Below are 18,741 nucleotides of genomic sequence, written 5' to 3'. Positions count from 1 at the left end.
TTCTTAGGTAGGATTGCATGGGTAGTGTCTAGGTGATAAGTCAAGTACCGGGTGTTGGTCGAGGGCTTTGAACTAGAGCTATTATAGTGGATTCATTCCTGGATTGGTATCCCCCAGAGTAGGTGACGTTGCACTGAACTGGGTTAACAACTATCTGTCTTATTTATTATTCTGCAATTTATTTATTTATTTCCTGTGTTCTGCGACTGTCTTGCTGCAACGTATGCTATAGCATCTTGTGCAACATTGTGTTCACTGCGTGCCAGATTTCAATTGGCATCAGAGCAGGCACCCTTTCTGGTTATAGGGTGAGCTCCAGGGAGAATGTCTGGCAACATGGACAAAGAAGGAGGGCTTGTAAGCAGACCACCGCTTCTCGTTGGTGTCTCCAACTATGATTATTGGAAATCACGCATGATTGCTTTCCTAAAATCTATGGATAGCAAAACTTGGAAAGCTGTTCTGAAAGGATGGGACCCCCCTGTGGTCATGGACAAGGATGGAAAGCCAACACTTGAACTAAAAGCTGAGGAGGACTGGTCTAAAGAAGAAGATGAGCTTGCTTTGGGAAACTCAAAAGCATTATATGCATTATACAATGGGGTAGACAAACACATTTTCAAACTGATCAAAAAATGTGTCTCAGCAAAGGAAGCTTGGAAGATTCTTGAATCTGTTCATGAAGGTACTCCTCAGGTAAAAATGTCTAAATTACAGATCCTTACTACTCAGTTTGAAAATTTACGTATGAAGGATGAGGAAACAATTCAAGATTTTCATATGACCATTCTAGATTATGATAATCAATTTGATGCTTTGGGGGAGAAAATTCCCGAAGAAAAGTTAGTAAGAAAAATGCTCAGATCTCTTCCAAAGAAATTTGATATGAAAGTCACAGCTATGGAAGAAGCCAAAAACATATCTCAGATGAAGCTGGATGAACTGGTTGGATCACTCCAAACTTATGAAAGTGTTGCAAATGGAAGAAGTGAAAAGAAAAATAAGAGCATTGCCTTCTCATCTAAAAATAATGAAGAAGAACTAGAGGATGAAGAAGAATCTAATGAGAGCATTTCTGAGGCCATGGTGTTATTGGGAAAACAATTCAACAAAGTTCTGAAACGAATGGATAAGAGACCCAGATCAAATTTCAAAAACAATGCTCCAGGCACTATGCGCAGCAATGAAAATCAAGGAAAGCCTAAAAGTGATGAAAAATCAAACTTAAACAGAAACATTCGATGTCATGAATGTGAAGGATATGGTCACATCAGACCTGAGTGTCCAACATATCAGAAGATAACAAAGAAAGGGCTAACTGTAAGTTGGTCTGAGGATGATGATTCAGAAGATGATACAACATCTGTAACTGCTAAACATATCTCAGTCTTAACAGGTATTGTTACATCTGATACAGAATCTGATGATGGAGAGGTAACCTATGAAGAGCTTGCTGAATCCTACAAGGAACTTTGTTCTAAGAGTGAAGAAATCTGCAGGGTTATTGAGAAACAAAAGGTAACCATCAATGAGTTAAAAGCAGAAAAATTTGAGAATATATCAAAGATGGAGGAACTTCAAAAGAAGGTAAATTATCTATCCTCTGATCTTGAAGAAGCTAAGGAAGTCATTGAAAAATTAAATGCTGACATTTGGCGGCTGAGAAAATTCTCTGACATGTTGTATAAAGATGATGAGCATCTTGACAAACTTCATAAGGCTGATGGTCAACTCGAGGAAATCTTATAGAAAAATGTTCGAAAGCCTAGGAATATTGGGCTTAGCTATGAGAATGTCAACAAATTCAAAAAATACAGTCCTGACCTCATGTACATGGATCCTAGAGAAACTCAGAAGCAAAGGATGCCTTATCAGAAGCCGCAGCATCATCAGCAGCATCCCATGTCAAGAAATAGAAGAAAACACCATGCTTGGAGATGTCATTACTGTGGTAGAAAAGGGCACATAAGGCCTTACTGCTACAAACTATTTGGGTACCCTAACAGACGTCCTCAACACAAACATGTTTCCACAACTGCCCCTACTCAACAAGAATAGAAACCTAAAGGTGAAAATGAGAAGAAAATGATACAACTCAACCTGAAGAAGAGATTACTGCTCTGATTGCTCACACATCACTTAGAGTTTCATCAAGGGAAGACTGGTACTTCGATAGTGGCTGTTCAAGACACATGACCGGAATAAGTAAATTTCTTGTCGGTATAAAGTTTTATTCAACCAGCTTTGTAACCTTTGGTGATGGTGCAAAAGGAGAAATTGTTGGGATAAGGGAGCTCAGAAGTAATAGCTTGCCTAAACTAAACAATGTGCTGTTAGTAAGAGGATTGACTGCAAATTTGATAAGTATTAGTCAACTATGCGACCAAGGAATGAAAGTAAACTTCACCAAGTCTGAATGTTTGGTTACAAATAACGAAGGTGAGATTTTGATGAAAGGTGTCAGATCAAAAGACAACTGCTATCTATGGGTTCCCCAAGAAGAAGCAAATATGTCAACATGCTTAATCACTAAAGAAGATGAAGTAAAACTATGGCACCAAAAGCTTGGTCATCTTAATCTAAGAAGCATGAAGAAAGCAATATCTAAAGAAGCCATCAGAGGACTACCAAATCTCAAAATTAAAGAAGGTAGCATATGTGGAGACTGTCAAATTAGAAAACAAACCAAGATGCCACATCCAAAGCTGCAGCATCTTACCACCACCAGAGTTCTTGAACTTCTACACATGGACTTGATGGGTCCTATGCAAACTGAAAGCTTAGGAGGTAAAAGGTACGTATATGTTGTTGTTGATGACTTTTCTAGATACACCTGGATAAATTTTATTAGAAAGAAATCAGAAACCTTTGATGTGTTCAAAGATCTATGTATTCAACTTCAAAGGGAGAAAAACAATGTTGTATTAAGGATCAGGAGTGATCATGGTAAGGAGTTTGAAAACTCCAGGTTCTCTGACTTCTGTGCCTCTGAAGGCATCATACATGAATTCTCATCTCCCATTACACCACAACAAAATGGTGTAGTAGAAAGAAAAAATAGAACTATACAAGAGTCTGCAAGGGTAATGTTACATGCAAAGAAACTTTCACATGGTTTTTGGGCAGAAGCTATGAATACTGCCTGTTATATCCATAATCGTGTCACCCTGAGATCTGGAACTACAACTACTCTGTACGAATTATGGAAAGAGAGGAAACCTACTGTTAAGCACTTCCATGTGTTTGGTTGTAAATGCTACATCTTGTCTGATAGAGAACCAAGAACCAAAATGGACCCTAAAAGTGATGAGGGCATATTCTTGGGATACTCAACAAATAGCAGAGCCTACAGAGTATATAATAATAGAACCAAAACCATGATGGAGTCTATAAATGTGGTAATAGATGACACCTCAAGTGAAACTGCTGAAGATGATACAGAAGATGCTATAGCATCTATAACAGGTGGTGTAGATTGTGAAACTATTAATGAATCCAAGAATGATACAGAGGTTACTGCATCTGAACAAATCTCTGCTACTCCAAAGAAAGGCCCTTCTACTCGTACTCAAAAGAATCACCCTACAGACCTGATTATTGGTAATCCCAATCAAGGAATTACTACTAGAAGGTGTAACGACCCAATTTTCATATTATTATTTTTATGTGTTAAAATATTTTATTTAACGTGGAATTTTAATTAAGTTAATAACTAGAGTTATTTATCGAGTACTTTAGTTATTAAGCGAGTAGTGAGAGTTAACGTGTTATTGGGCCAAGCCAATTGGGCTTGAGGCCCAATGGGCCTTGAGTGTTCATTTTTCTCATGTTCTTGTGTTCTTGAAGAGAGGAAGAGGAGAGCTTGGGAGCTAGAGCAAGGGGAGAGCTAGGGATTCGAGAGCTTCGTCGTGTTTTCTTCGAATCCAGGTAAGAGAGTAGATTTCATATTCGTGGGTGACTCGAGGAAGGGGAGAATGTCGATTTCTCCTCACCCGAACTTCCTCCACCCCATTTTCGTTTTAGCTTAGAACGGATTTTCTTGATGGAAATCGTTCCTAAGGTTCTTAATATGTTTAACATGCTTTTAACATGATTAATGAACGGATTTAATGATTAAAAAACGAGTTTATGAAAGATTAAACTCAAGAACTTTGTGTTCTTGAGAGTTTTGAGTAAAAGTGTTAAATCTCTACTTTTTCGTAGTAAAAATGGTAGATCGGTGAAATGAACCGTCCTTTTGTGTTTAGATATGCTTGTTATGCTTGAATACAAACTCTTTTGGGGTTTATAACATGAAAAATGGGATTTTTGGGCGTTTTTGTGTAGAAAACGCATGTTTTTCCGCCTCAGGCACAATAATTTCCGCCTGAAACGGAAGAACAGTGAGCAGCCAACCTTTCAGATGTTTCTGCGCCTCAAACGTAAACTTTTGCGCCTCAGGCGTAAACTTCCGCCTCAAACGTAAATATTTCCGCCCCAGGCGGAAATGCTGCAGATTTCACCAATTTTTCATCTGCTATCTTCCTTTGCATGTATTTTCAATCAGTGTCTTATTCTTACATGATTGTTGATGCTTGTTGATGCTTGTTGATGCTTATTACGATTGTTAATCATGTATGAAGTATAAATGAAGTATATTAAGGTGTTAATCAACTTAATAAAGAAGGATATTAGAATTATGTTATTCTAATAAAGACGGATATTAAGGTATTGATTATCTTAATAAAGACGGACGTTGGATAGTGTTCCACGTTATTGTTGACGGGCTATATGCCAAAATTGTTGATGAATATATTCATGAGTTTTGAGTGCATGCATCATGAATATTTAGGGATATTGGCTTGTCCAATAAAGAAGGATATCGAACTATATTTGTTTGATAAAGACGGATATCGGAGGTGAAATACTCTGATAAAGACGATGGTACCACATGCATTAGAGGTGTCTAGAGGACATAACATGAATGTGAAGCATTAGATTGCATTAGGGATTATGTGTGCATTTTATAATAAATGATGTTTGACACATACTTGGTAAATGTTGATTGTTAATCCGTATGTGAGGAGCAGAGTCCGTCATGACTATAAAATGAACAACGCAGGGTCCGTCATGACCATAATCTGAACAATGTATTTGTTGATGTTTTGGTATTGTCCGAGACGACGTGAAACTATATGTTTGGTATATAATTGTAGATGATTGATTATGTGATAAATGAAGTAATATGCATGATATATGAATATGCATGAATGATGGTGATGTATATGTATAATGTATGATTATGCATGTTTTTATGAAGAAGTGTTTAAGTACAATTTACTTACACTTGTATATTTTGAGTATGTTATCTAACTCTCTTTTATGTGTTATGTGCTGGACCGTTGGGGGTCCAGATTTTACAGGATTTTGTGGTATTCGATGTCGAGTCGTCGGTGAAGCTCCGCTCTGATTGTGACACGGGAACAGGGGTTTTATATTGTATATAGAGTCTCCTTATCTAGGTTGTTTTGTATAATCAATAAATATATTATTTGATTTAAGATTTGTATAAACAAGTATTTTTACTAATTAACTAAATTAGTATTATTTTGATTGAAGAATGTAATACTCGAACCACAACTTTTATAATATCGAACATTACTTTCCGTTGCGTATTTTGAAAAAGATTTTACTAAAGGTAGAAATATATAAATAATGGGTTTGGGTGTTACAGAAGGACACTTGACTTAGTTTCTAATGCTTGTTTTGTGTCTAAGTTTGAGCCAAAAAATGTGAAGGAAGCTCTCACTGATGAGTTCTGGATAAATGCTATGCAAGAAGAGCTAAATCAGTTCAAGAGGAATGAAGTTTGGGACTTGGTTCCTAGACCAGAAAATGCAAATGTAATTGGTACCAAATGGGTCTACAAGAACAAGTCTGATGAAAGTGGAACTGTAACCAGAAACAAGGCAAGACTGGTTGCACAAGGATACTCACAGATTCAAGGGATAGATTTTGATGAGACTTTTGCTCCGGTTGCTCGTCTTGAATCCATTAGATTACTTCTAGGAGTGGCATGCATTCTAAAATTCAAGTTATTCCAAATGGATGTGAAAAGTGCTTTCCTCAATGGGTACTTAAATGAAGAAGTGTATGTGGAACAACCAAAGGGGTTTGTTGATCCAAGCTTTCCAAATCATGTTTACAAATTAAAGAAAGCTCTATATGGATTAAAACAAGCACCTCGAGCATGGTATGAAAGATTGACTGAGTTCCTTATTAGTCAAGGCTACAGGAAGGGAGGAAATGACAAGACTCTATTTGTGAAAGAAGATCAAGGCAAATTTCTGATAGCACAAATCTATGTTGATGACATTGTCTTTGGAGGAATGTCTAGTGAGATGGTACAACATTTCGTGCAGCAAATGCAGTCTGAGTTTGAGATGAGTCTTGTAGGTGAACTAACCTACTTTCTTGGGCTCCAGGTAAAGCAGATGGAAGATACTATGTTTATCTCCCAAAGCAAGTATGCAAGAAATATAGTGAAGAAGTTTGGTATGGAAAGTGCTGCTCATAAAAGAACACCTGCAGCAACCCATTTAAAGCTTACCAAAGATGAAAAGGGAGTTGATGTTGATCAAAGTCTTTATAGAAGCATGATAGGAAGCTTATTATACCTTACAGCCAGCAGGCCTGATATTACCTTTGCTGTAGGAGTATGTGCTAGGTACCAAGTTGAGCTAAAGATGAGTCATCTTGCTCAAGTGAAAAGAATTTTGAAGTATGTGAATGGTACATGTGACTATGGGATCCTGTATACTCATGGTGAGAATTCTATGCTAGTAGGGTATTGTGATGATGATTGGGCAGGTTGTGTAGATGATAGAAAAAGCACCTCAGGAGCTTGTTTCTTTTTGGGCAACAATCTTATATCTTGGTTCAGCAAGAAACAGAACTGTGTATCTTTATCTACAGCTGAAGCTGAGTACATAGCTGCAGGAAGTAGCTGCTCCCAGTTATTATGGATGAAACAAATGTTATTGGAGTACAATGTGGTACAAGATGCTATGGCATTGTACTGTGACAATCTTAGTGCCATCAATATTTCAAAGAATCCTATCCAACATAGCAGGACTAAGCATATTGATATTAGGCACCATTTTATTAGAGATCTAGTTGAAGAAGGTATTGTGACTCTTGAGCATATTTCAACTGAAGAACAATTGGCTGATATTTTTACTAAGGCTCTAGATGCAGTTCAATTTGAAAAATTGCGAGGCAAACTTGGTATTTGCCTGTGCGAAGATTTGTAGCAATTACAGCACAAAAAAAGTGCAGTTGAAGTGTCTCTCTACACCTCATTTAGTTGTGCACGCAAAATAAGGGAAGTTATCAAAGACTTCCATAACTTCTCCTTTCACGCCATTCAAACTCATCATTTCACGCGCTACATTACTTCTCCTCATTCTCTCTCTTCATCAACTACTCAACTTCCTCTCTCAAACTCCATTAGCGAAAACCTTCACCAAAGTTCAACAATCACCATGTCAAGTTCTCAAAATCCATCTCCTTCCAAGAACGACGAAACTCTTCCTCCACAAACGGCCACATCACCCTCATACGAGTCTCTCCCTCAACAAATCACTGTGGCCTTTCCAATTTCAACAATCTTTCCTGAGGAAATAACGAAGAGGAAGAAGATCTCAGCGAAGAAGACAACGCCAAAGAAAACTCAATCCACTTCGCGTGCGTCATCTGCATCGAAACAAACGGGTAAGAAATCAAAATCCACTTCTAGAGTTGTTCATACGATGCATGAACTGTATCTTGACAATCCTGCTATTCCAAATGTTAATGTTGATGCTGAAGCATCTGAATCTAGTAAGAAGAATTTAAGTTTGGAACTTGATTTACCTGAAACCCTAGAATCAGAAAACCCTAGGTCTGTTGGATTGGGGAAAACCTCTTTCGAAACCCCTGATGCTGCTATTGTTGATATTGGCGCTACCTCTAAGGCCAATTTTGAGTCAGAAATGACAGTTGATGAGAATGCAGGTTCTGGGCTAGATGCTGCACATGATGCTACAGCATCTGCAGCACATGTTGATGTTAGTAATTCTGTGGTACCTGATTCACCAAACTCTCCTGTGGTTCCTAATAATGAGAAAGGTACTGAAACCACCATCCCTGGTGATGTCACTACTCAAGATAAGGGTGAAACTGCAAAAATGCCTGATACAAGTGAGGCAAATGTAATTGATGTTGAAAGCCTCCAATTCAAAAGTACTCCTAGGGCTGGTATAACTAGGAGGCTGAGGAGTAGTACTGGAAAGGATATAGCCACTCCTTCTGAAGCCACCAAAACTAAAATTGGGCCTAAGAAATAGTGGAGCAAGATCACTATACCCTCTGAGAGTAAGAAGAAGATTGTGAAGAGGAAGACGATCTCCTCTAGTGACTCTGACTATGAGGAAGACCAGGATGCTGAAGCATCTCCTGTAGCATCTCCTCAAAAATCTGCCAAGAGAAGAAGAATGAGCTCTAATGTACCACCTGTACCAATTGATAATGTCTCCTTCCACTGTGTTGAGAATGTTGACGGGTGGAAATTTGTGGTCAAAAGGAGAATGGCCATAGAAAGGAACCTTAATGAAGAATTCTTGAAATGTCAAGATATTATGAATCTGATAGAGGAAGCAGGGCTGATGAAAACTGTATCTGAGTTGGGTAGGTGCTATGATAAATTGACCAGAGAGTTCTTAGTGAACATCCCAGCTGATTGTGATAACCCTTTAAGTCCTGAGTACTTGAAGGTGTATGTGAGGGGAAGATGTGTTGACTTTTCACCAGCCATCATCAACCAACATCTGGGTAGATGTGATGTTCCTGCACCTGAATTGGAGATATCTATGAATGAGGTGTCCAAGACTATAACTGGTGACAAGGTGAAAGTGTGGCCAAGAGCTGGAAAATTGTCTGCTGCAAAATTGACCACAAAGTATGCTCTGCTGAACAAAATTGCTGCAGCCAACTGGGTACCCACTACACACTCCAATAGTGTAGCTACAGGTTTGGCTAAATTCATCTATGCCATAGGTACTAGTACTGTTTTTGATTATGGCAATTATATCTTTAATGCAACAATTCTCTATGGCTCTTCTACTTCTATAAAGATGCCAATAGCCTTTCCCACCTTGATCTGTGATATTATTTTGTCCCAACACCCTGATATCTGCACTAAGTCTGATGTGCCTGTCCCTAGACCTTCAGCCTTGACCATGGATTTTAGATTGTTGGAAGGTAAACATGCTGCAGACATTGCTGTAGCATCTTTGAAGAAACCAGCTGCAGGCATGACCAAAAGACAGATGATTGCTAATCTCAGGGAGGTTAGTAAAATGCTGGGTGAGAAGAAGGAGCTGGTAGATGGTGTGATCCAAGCCTTAGAGCTTGAGCAAGCACAAGCAGAGGAGGTTGGAGTTGGTCCTTCCCATGGTGCTTCCCATGATGATGATCTTACAGGTGGTGACACTGTAGAAGAGGAAATGGCCTATGATGACAGTCCCTCCATATGAGCTGCTTATTTCATTTGGCTGTACTTTTTCTGTCTTTCTCTGGATTTTATTTTTGAAGGCTTAGGCCTCATGGTTTGTAATTTGTACTATATGATCCCTTATGATCTGACATCCTGTGACTCTATGCTACTTGAATGGATCTTTGTTTTTGCTCCTATTCTATGGTACTGACTTTATTTGTTAGAATTTATGGCTAAAAAGGGGGAGTAAAATGTGTTTATGTGCATGATGTGATGAAGAATGCTATAGCATCTAGTATAGCATGTTTGCTTATATGCATATTTTGAGGGGGAGTGAAGATTATGCATGTGTTGAGGGGGAGTAGGTAGAATTTAATATGCATGCTTATATAGGAATTTATTTTTCCTATTCTCTGTGGCGTTGCTTAAATTTTAAGGAGTTTATTTCTCCGATCTTGAATCCATTATGTGAGAGTTTATTTCTCTCTATCTGTACTTTGAGGCTAGATGTGTTATGTTCCGCTGTTGCATGCCTCTGATGCTTACGTGCTAGCTATCTTTTCATCTGATGAATTCCTTTACTTTCTTTCCTAGTTGTGTGCGTATGTTGACTCGAAGGAAAGTTCAAATAGCTTAGCATCGTTCTACTTTCTTTCCTAGTTGTGTGCGTATGTGTGCTTATGTTGCCAAAGGGGGAGATTGTTGGTGTTTTGATTGGCTACATTTTTGCAAAAGCCAACCAGCCAGATGCTGGACTGAGGTGCTGTAGCATCATAGTACAGCATACTGATGCTCTGTTTTCGTGCAGAATTTTTATTTCAAATCTCAGTCAAGATTTGCTTCAATTATATATTCAAGCACGTGCGCCTGGGCAAAACGAGCCTTGCTCAGCAAGTTTTATTGAAGTCGGCTGAAGGAATGTTATTTAAAACAAAAATATAATTATATTATATTTTTGGCGTTTTTTTTGTTTGGTACAACATGAAACAAACAAATTATATTTTTGAAATTAATTTAGGGTTGGGCCGCAATTCCTACAACTGTACATGTCTGAAGACCTAACTTGGACATCAAGACAATTGAAGACTATAAATATGTGAAGCCTCAAGCCTTTACAACTCGTGTATTCTAAACCTTGTATTACAAAAGTGTGCGTTCTTAAGGTTTAGTGTGTGTGTCTTTTGTGAGCCTTTCTTGTGTCGATTTGATGCAAGTTTAGGACTGGGTTTGTGTTGTTTATTGTAAGCTGCTCCTAAGCTTTTAAGCACGGAGTTAGTGTGTGTGATTCACTCATAAGCTTTTAAGCAAGAGTGTGGTCTAGTTTCTAGGAGAGTGTCTCCATCCTGATTATTGTTATTGACAGCAACATAGTATGTGTTGTTAGAAGGAATTTGGGACAGGGTCTCATTATCTAAGAGGTTCTTAGGTAGGATTGCACGGGTAGTGTCTAGGTGATAAGTCAAGTACCGGGTGTTGGTCGAGGGCTTTGAACTAGAGCTATTATAGTGGATTCATTCCTGGATTGGTATCCCCCAGAGTAGGTGACGTTGCACTGAACTGGGTTAACAACTATCTGTCTTATTTATTATTCTGCAATTTATTTATTTATTTCCTGTGTTCTGCGACTGTCTTGCTGCAACGTATGCTATAGCATCTTGTGCAGCATTGTGTTCACTGCGTGCCAGATTTCACATTTCTAAAGAAAATTTAGACAATTACTTAATAATAACATGCTTGTAAATTACCATATTCATCTCAAACTTATCAATCATACTTCTCTATTCACAAAATGGAATCAACGTCAAAAATCAAATAAGAATTTCATACCACATAATACACTATAAAAGTCGTCTCTTTTCTACTAATAAAATATGAGTTTAAAATTCAAAATAACCGTAGATAAATCATGAATAAAATAATTTTTGAACACCACTACTTTGTTGACCCAACTTTTTTTTTTTTTATAAAAACAAAAATATCTATTAGTCAAAATATGTTAAAATTATTTTTATAGAAAAATTATGTGTCCAAATAAGTATTCTCTAAGAATTTACTCGATAGAAAATCATCATAACAATTTTTTTTTCCCAAAGTAAGTACCACAAAATTAGTCATCAATTATTTCACTCAGCCAAATAATTTCTAACGGTTCAACATAACACCATTCCTTTTAAATAAAAGTCTACAAAAACTACTCAACAGACAATTCGCAAAAGAAAATATATTTTCTATCGATCATAAAACTATTCTTTTTAAACAATTAATAAAAATAAATCTTACACAATTACATTATAAAAATCACACTACTAATCATTCTCAACAAGACCAACTAATAGTAAGAATCACACAATAACTAGAGTTTAAATTTATTAAAAGACAAGCCGATCATGAAATAACAAGTGAAAAGAAATCAACTTACATATAATTTTTTTTTTAAATCACACAAGCCAAATTACAATGATGCCATTAGGAACAAAAACTTCGGTGCTTACGAACTAATCACACAATAAGGTCATATATTTTATTCACAAAGTCAAGAATGAATTACTAAATCCAATTATACTTCATTAATCAAGCATATACTAGCCTAGAAACAAAAATACCTATAAAAATTTCAAAACAAACAAACAATATTATATTTTAAAAAAATATCTTTCTTAAAAATATGACTATACCATTGTACAATCGTGCTACAAATCATCGTGGAAACACATAATTTTACAATTCAAGACGGCGGAATCAAGAGCTTTACTACTATATTCTTAGCATGTAAAAATTATTCTTTTCAAGACTAATGACAAAAAACAAAAAAAATAATTCAACAAGTCTTTCACCCAAAATAAATAATTTTATTTCTTAAACTTTAGCTCATCATAAACCTTTTTTTTTTCCTTAAGTAATAGTAAGCTACAAAATTGTTCCATAAAAAGTTCACAAATGAAAATATATTTGCAAACAATCACAAAGTCATTTCTTTAAACACAAACACAAACGTCACATAATCAACTTCCAATAATCAAACAAAGAAGAACCAACCATAACAAAGTCAACCACAAAATTCACACATCAATCAAGTCATACGCACAAAATCGCTCCCACCCAAAAATGTTTGTCCGAGGATTATTGCTCTGATACCATAATGTAACGTCCCGAATTTTGATCCAAGATAATTACGCATAATTCATTTTTTTTTCTTTCTGAAAACACTATGATTATATATTCTTTTTAAATAAATAAAAAAATCACCTAATAATGTGTTATTTACCTACGCATACTAATTAATTCCATTTATTTATCTACTAGTCTCACACCCGTGCGATGCACAGGTGTTATGTTGTATTTTATATTATAATGTTGAAAAATTATTCGTATAAATTGTAACAATAAGTATTATAAAATGAAAATAATAATAATAATAATAATAATAATATAAAAGCGATGTACTTATCACTTCCTCCAACCAATATATATATATACCTATATGTATAGAGAATGAGTACGGACCATCAAAATTGAATGAAATATGATAATGATAATGGTTATATATTTCAATCTCATAACCAAACTTTTTGCATAACCTTCACTCTTCTCTACAATTATAATGTAATTAAGTCAATAATGTATACACTCTTCGTATTTTTTTGTGTGACTAAATTATAAACTCTTTGTTGTTTCTATGAAAACAATTGACATTTAAATGGGATAAGTGTTGAAAGAGAATCCAACTATGCTCATCTTCATTGTCACTAAGGAATGTTATAATAATGTAGAAAAGTGTAACATCTTGTGACATCAATTTTTGGATAATTGGAGAAGCATAATTCTTTATTATTTATTATGAGATTGATATAATATAAAAACAAAAAAAAATATAGATGAGAATGATATAATATAAGGAAGTGATGTGGCATTATTGTGTGATTTAATTGGATGTAAGTGGGTGATGTGGATTAGGGTTAAGATGATAGTAGGAGAACTATCTAGGGATTATATATATAGATACTACTAAAAGATAGTAAGATTGGTTTTCTTTCCAACAAAAATAAATAATCAGGTTCTTAATCTCTTGTACCATCCGAAATAAAGAAAATCTTAATTAAAAACACTAGTAAATTAATCTGTTGAACATGAAACAATTTATTAAAGATAAACAGAGGAAAATTTGTGGAAGAAGTTCTAGAGGAAACTCCGCATTTCCAAACATACTAGATAGTTCAAAAATAAAATACGATTATCAAAAATTTTGTTTTCGACATAATTTATTTATTAAAAACCCATAATTCTTTTTCCCCCGTTCTCGCAAGCAAGCTTCAATCATCGTTTAGTCCACCTTCTTTGGTACCTAATATGTTAAGTGCAAGGGTCAATATTCCTAAACCACAAATACAATCATATATAGAACATAAAAACATAAAATAAGAGACATAGTTAAATACTCACCACATAAAAGGTAAAAGTCAAATAGCACAAATAAGATAACAAAAACAGAACTTGCAATTCCCCAAAATAATGCTAATAAGGTAAATAAAAATTAGACTAAATGATGCATGAAATGCAACTAGACCATGATCCGGATATCGCCCCATTTGGCACTTAGAATTTAACGCCCCAAGTAGCGTATTCGCCCCATTTGGCACATAATATAAATCGCCCCATTTGGCACTTGGAATTTAACGCCCCAGGTAGCGTATTCGCCCCATTTGGCACATAATAACAATCGCCCCATTTGGCACTTGGAATTTAACGCCCCAAGTAGCATATTCGCCCCATTTGGCACATAATAACAAATCGCCCCATTTGGCACCTAAGACTCAACTATATGCCATGCTATGCTTCATATAAATAATTTTTAGAAAATTCATCACTAACATGTACATCTTCTATCAAGTTTAAAACATGTACAACAAGCAAATTTGTATTATAATTTCCACTACTATCACCACAATCAATATCACATCAGAGACCATCTCTATGTCAGCAACTAGTTATAACGTAATTAAATCATCAACTTTCTTTCACAAATCTCATAGATCACCACATTCTCAAAAATAAACCATTGACAATATCACACCAAAAGTTAAATAGACATTCACGCAACAAGCAATGTAGTAACAATATATTCTATTATTTTATTTATGTTCTATAGTTTTTATCTCTTATTAGGTAAGGATTTTACCACCAACATACCTTATGATCCTATTACCTACATGATTGTACCGGAATATAAGCCCTTACCTTTACGTGCTTTCCTTTCCGATGTTGATTTTTAGAGATTCCAAGACCAACCACACGATCAGAGGTTTAGGACTCCTTTACGGTTAAGAGTTCTTGCCGTACTAAACAAAAGAGATGCAATTGTGAAGAGAAAGTGATGTGTTGAATGGTGTTTGAGAGAATGATGAGTTGGGGTCTATTTATAGTGTTGATGGTTGAGAGAAAAAGTTAATCATGGGATGGATTGAGGGAGTTGTATAGTTGGCCGTTTTTGGAAAAGGAAGGGGAAATGATCATTTTCTAGTAACTATAATCCCACTATTTGAGTGCATTATTGTGGAGGTGTAAATGGTAGTCCTTACCTCTACTTTAATAGTTAATAATAATAATAGGTAGTCCCATATCATATTCCTATCTTATTATATATATATATATATATATATATATATATATATATATATATATATATATATATATATATATATAAATATTTCCGTACACATAATAGTCTCTTTTTTTGTTTTTTTATTATTATTATTATTATTTTCTTCCTATTATTGTAGATTAACTAAAATAATCAAATTAAATATAAGTAATTAGAATAAATAACATTATAGTTTCTAATTTAAAATTTAGGGTCTTACAACTCCCACCGAGAGAACAGGGTCCGGTTACTGTGCATAAGCCATCCTTATGCACGGTGCATAAGTCTGCTTCGTACACCCCCTCCTTTGTCATACACCCCCCATTCCAAAACCCATCTCCAAAAAAGCCCAACTCCAAGTTACATTTTTTTTTTGATAAGCAACTCCAAACCATTTTCATCATCATCAACATCGTAATTGTCTTCACCGTCGCCATCGTCATCACCCTCGCCATTAACGTCGTCATCACCCTCGCCATTAACACCGTCATCACCCAACATCACTTCATCTGTCGTCGTCGCCATTAACGCCGTCGCCATTAACGCCGTTCATCATCAATACATTACATTTCATCATCTTCACCGTCGCCAACATTTGAACGAACCAAACACAAAATGGTGAAAAGAAAACAGGTTAGAGCTATATTTTTACTTCGATTTTGGGAATTAGGTTTTATTTTGGTTTGATTATTTTCTAATTTCACAAGATTAAAACCATTGGATGTACTAAATGGTTTCCTAATTATATTTTGGGAATTAGGTTTGATTATTTTGGAATTGTGGATTATTACTCATATGTACCATTGGATGTACTAAATGGTTTCCTAATTTGTGTATTACTGTTTAATTTGTTTCGATTGCGATTGTTTTGGTGGGTTGCTTTAGATATTAAAAAATGTTGTTGATTTAGGTGATTAGTTTGTGTAATTATGTCTGTTTTGTTGGAAATGTATTTCCATTAGTAAAATTGTGATTGGATAGAAATTTTTAGCAGATTGTATGGTTTGAGATTGAGATGTTGAATTTGGATGAATGGTTTGATCTTAAGTATAGTAATAATTGCTGTGAATGATAGTTGTCTAGTATCAAGATTACCTGTAGTTACAACCAAATGAATTTTACTTGTTTTTTCAAACTATATTATGAGGATAGCCACTTTGATTTTGTCTTTGATTTATCCTTCCTCTTGATTGCTTTATGAAGTTTGCTTCAGAATTGGCCTTATTGATCTTGCTGAGCAGGGCATGAACAAAGTTGATGGCGCAGCAGACAACCTCCAAGGGAAACCAAAAATGTAAAGAAATCCTATCTCAACTTGGGTAAGAATGCTATTCATTACTAGATTACTTTTCACATGTGAGTGTTTGGTGCCAGGTATGAATGTGAATCCTTATCTGGTCTGATGTTATGGTTTTCTCTGGTATAGCGTACTATTTTTCATAAGGTTGCAGTTTTGGTGTGTATGGTTTTTCATTCATATTAGCCGTGATCATTATCCTTTAGATTGTCTATAGGCAAGGTATTTGGATTGGTAAATATATCAACAGTGGGATAGATAAACTTGAATTAGTTGTTTCTCTTTCCTAACCCTTTCTTTCATTTCTTCAGTTAACTTGTGTATATGTGGCGACTTTTCATATGCACTTTGAATTGAAATTTTTACTACTCACTTTAAATTGGAATTGAATGTGTTTCTTCATTCTTGTGATTGAATTAATTGGTTACCTGTGATTTTTTTTCTATTAGCAGGTTGGATAATTTGAGCCAGTGCTTGTGGAAGTTCATTTGCATCGTGTGATGTAAGAAACAAACAGGTAAGGTGCAAGTAACAAGAACATTGAGAACTTTGGTTCAGAAAATAAACAGTAGATGATTCAATGCATCTTTCTCATTAGTTTCCTTGCTAGAACAGGAGTAAATATTCTGTTGTATTAACTGCTTTTGTAAGGTAATATTAATTGACCAAATGTAAAAAATGAAGGAATGGTTATCTTATCGGAAGTTGAATAATTTATCTTTTCTTTAATCTGATAGCCGTTGTTGAGACTGAATATGGTCTTATGGAGAGCTATCCTGCACTGCAGTTTTTAGATGGCTATCCTCATATATGATCAAAGTGATTATGAATGTGTGTGAGAGTGAATGCAGGTAAATTTGAATCCACTTGCAAAGTAAAAATCCTGCAAAGTTGTTTTAAGACCAATCTAGGTTTGGAAAGGGTTTTTGCTGTTGTTGTTGTTCTTGAGGCTTTGGTTTTTGAAAATGATACTTGAAACCATTTCACTAGACTAATGGTTTCAGTGTAAAACATATTGAAACCATTGGTCTAGGTAAATGGTTTCAATTTGTAGTGATATATTTATATCATATGGTGCTAGTGCTTCTTTTGGGCCTGATATATATAAGTGAAGCATATATAATAATTAAGATCCATGTTATAGGCTAGATGTTTGAAAATGTTTATAGATAGTAGTAGTAATTAATGACATGAAAAAAGTTTTCTATTAGTAGTAATAATATAATCTACAAAAAAAATGTGCTAGTTAACAAACCTGGATGTGACAATGCATCAGTTGGAGGAAATGACATTGTAGCTATAGAGACACAAATCAGTAACTGCAGAACTAGCAAGACAAATCAGTAACTGCAGAACTGGCCACGAGATCACACATTCATACAGTTAGTTAGTTAATTTGCACCATCAGATTAGTCCTTTACTTGCATCTACTTTCTCTTGAAACAAAAGATTTGTGTGAAATTCAATGGTGTAAGTTCACATACTGCATGAATGCGCGATAACTTGGCAGCATATAAATTGGTTTTCTTTGCCAATATCATGTTTTAATATTTTTTAAAACATCTGCTTAACTTTCAGGGCATGAAGCGTCCATTCAAGCCGATGAAAGACCTCAACATGGACAAGGTCATCTCTAATATCATTACCGATTTATCAAATTCTAGCTGATTCTGGTTGTTTTACAACTCCGCTCTTGGCTTGACTTGTGTAGTTGAGTTAGATAAATTGATTTAATGGTAAAAATTCTTGGATAGATATATGAAATGATGTATTAGATGTTGCCTTTGTGTTTGTTATTTTGAGGTTAGGCAACTTATGAACTTAGATAGTTATTTTGGATATTTTAACGGTTTCAGCTGAGTATCGTTGATTTTGGTTTTAGGGAAACCATATTCAGGTTTCATATGCATATTCAGATCAAATTCCAAGATACATTTTTTGGTCCATTCCTATTGTTTATATCTCATTAAATGTATGTTTCTTCTATTAATTTTCTGTTGCTTAAATGATCCATTTTTGAGTTGGACCTTAACAAATCTCACCTTTAGAAAGGCACATGATCCATTTTCTGTTTCTAATCACTGTGTATGTTAGGCTTTTTTTATTGAGGTGTTTAAATTTGATTTTAGAATGGTTTCAGAGAGTTGTACTCTAAAACCATTTAGCTGGTAGAATGGTTTCAGAGAGTTGTACTTTGAAATCATTTTGCTGGTAGAATGGTTTCAGGTAATTGATGTTTAATTGTTGCTTCCTAAACCATTTTGCTGGTAGAATGGTTTCAAATGATTATGT

General features: G+C 35.2%; 1 protein-coding gene and 1 long non-coding RNA gene across 2 annotated transcripts; one reads left to right on the top strand and one right to left on the bottom strand.

Moving 5' to 3' along the window:
* Positions 1-8,513: 8,513 nt before the first annotated feature.
* Positions 8,514-9,554, top strand: LOC123923046. Its single transcript, XM_045975695.1, has one exon. It carries the CDS (start codon positions 8,514-8,516, stop codon positions 9,552-9,554), a length of 1,041 nt encoding a protein of 346 aa, XP_045831651.1.
* A 4,249-nt stretch (positions 9,555-13,803) lies between these two features.
* LOC123924651 lies at positions 13,804-15,055 on the bottom strand. The gene is made up of 2 exons (XR_006814799.1): positions 14,750-15,055; positions 13,804-13,856 (listed from the first exon to the last, which is right to left on the bottom strand). It is a non-coding gene; the product is annotated as an uncharacterized LOC123924651 (long non-coding RNA).
* Positions 15,056-18,741: the final 3,686 nt, after the last annotated feature.

Source organism: Trifolium pratense, linkage group LG4 (genome assembly GCF_020283565.1).
Source record: "Trifolium pratense cultivar HEN17-A07 linkage group LG4, ARS_RC_1.1, whole genome shotgun sequence".
Taxonomy (NCBI): Eukaryota; Viridiplantae; Streptophyta; class Magnoliopsida; order Fabales; family Fabaceae; genus Trifolium; species Trifolium pratense.
The sequence above is the reverse complement of the archived record's forward strand: the minus strand, read 5'-3'. Positions and strand labels throughout refer to the sequence as shown.

What these genes read in the sequence shown, in the direction of transcription:
- LOC123923046 (XM_045975695.1), top strand. Translation starts at nt 8,514, where the DNA reads ATGAGCTCTAATGTACCACCTGTACCAATTGATAATGTCTCCTTCCAC.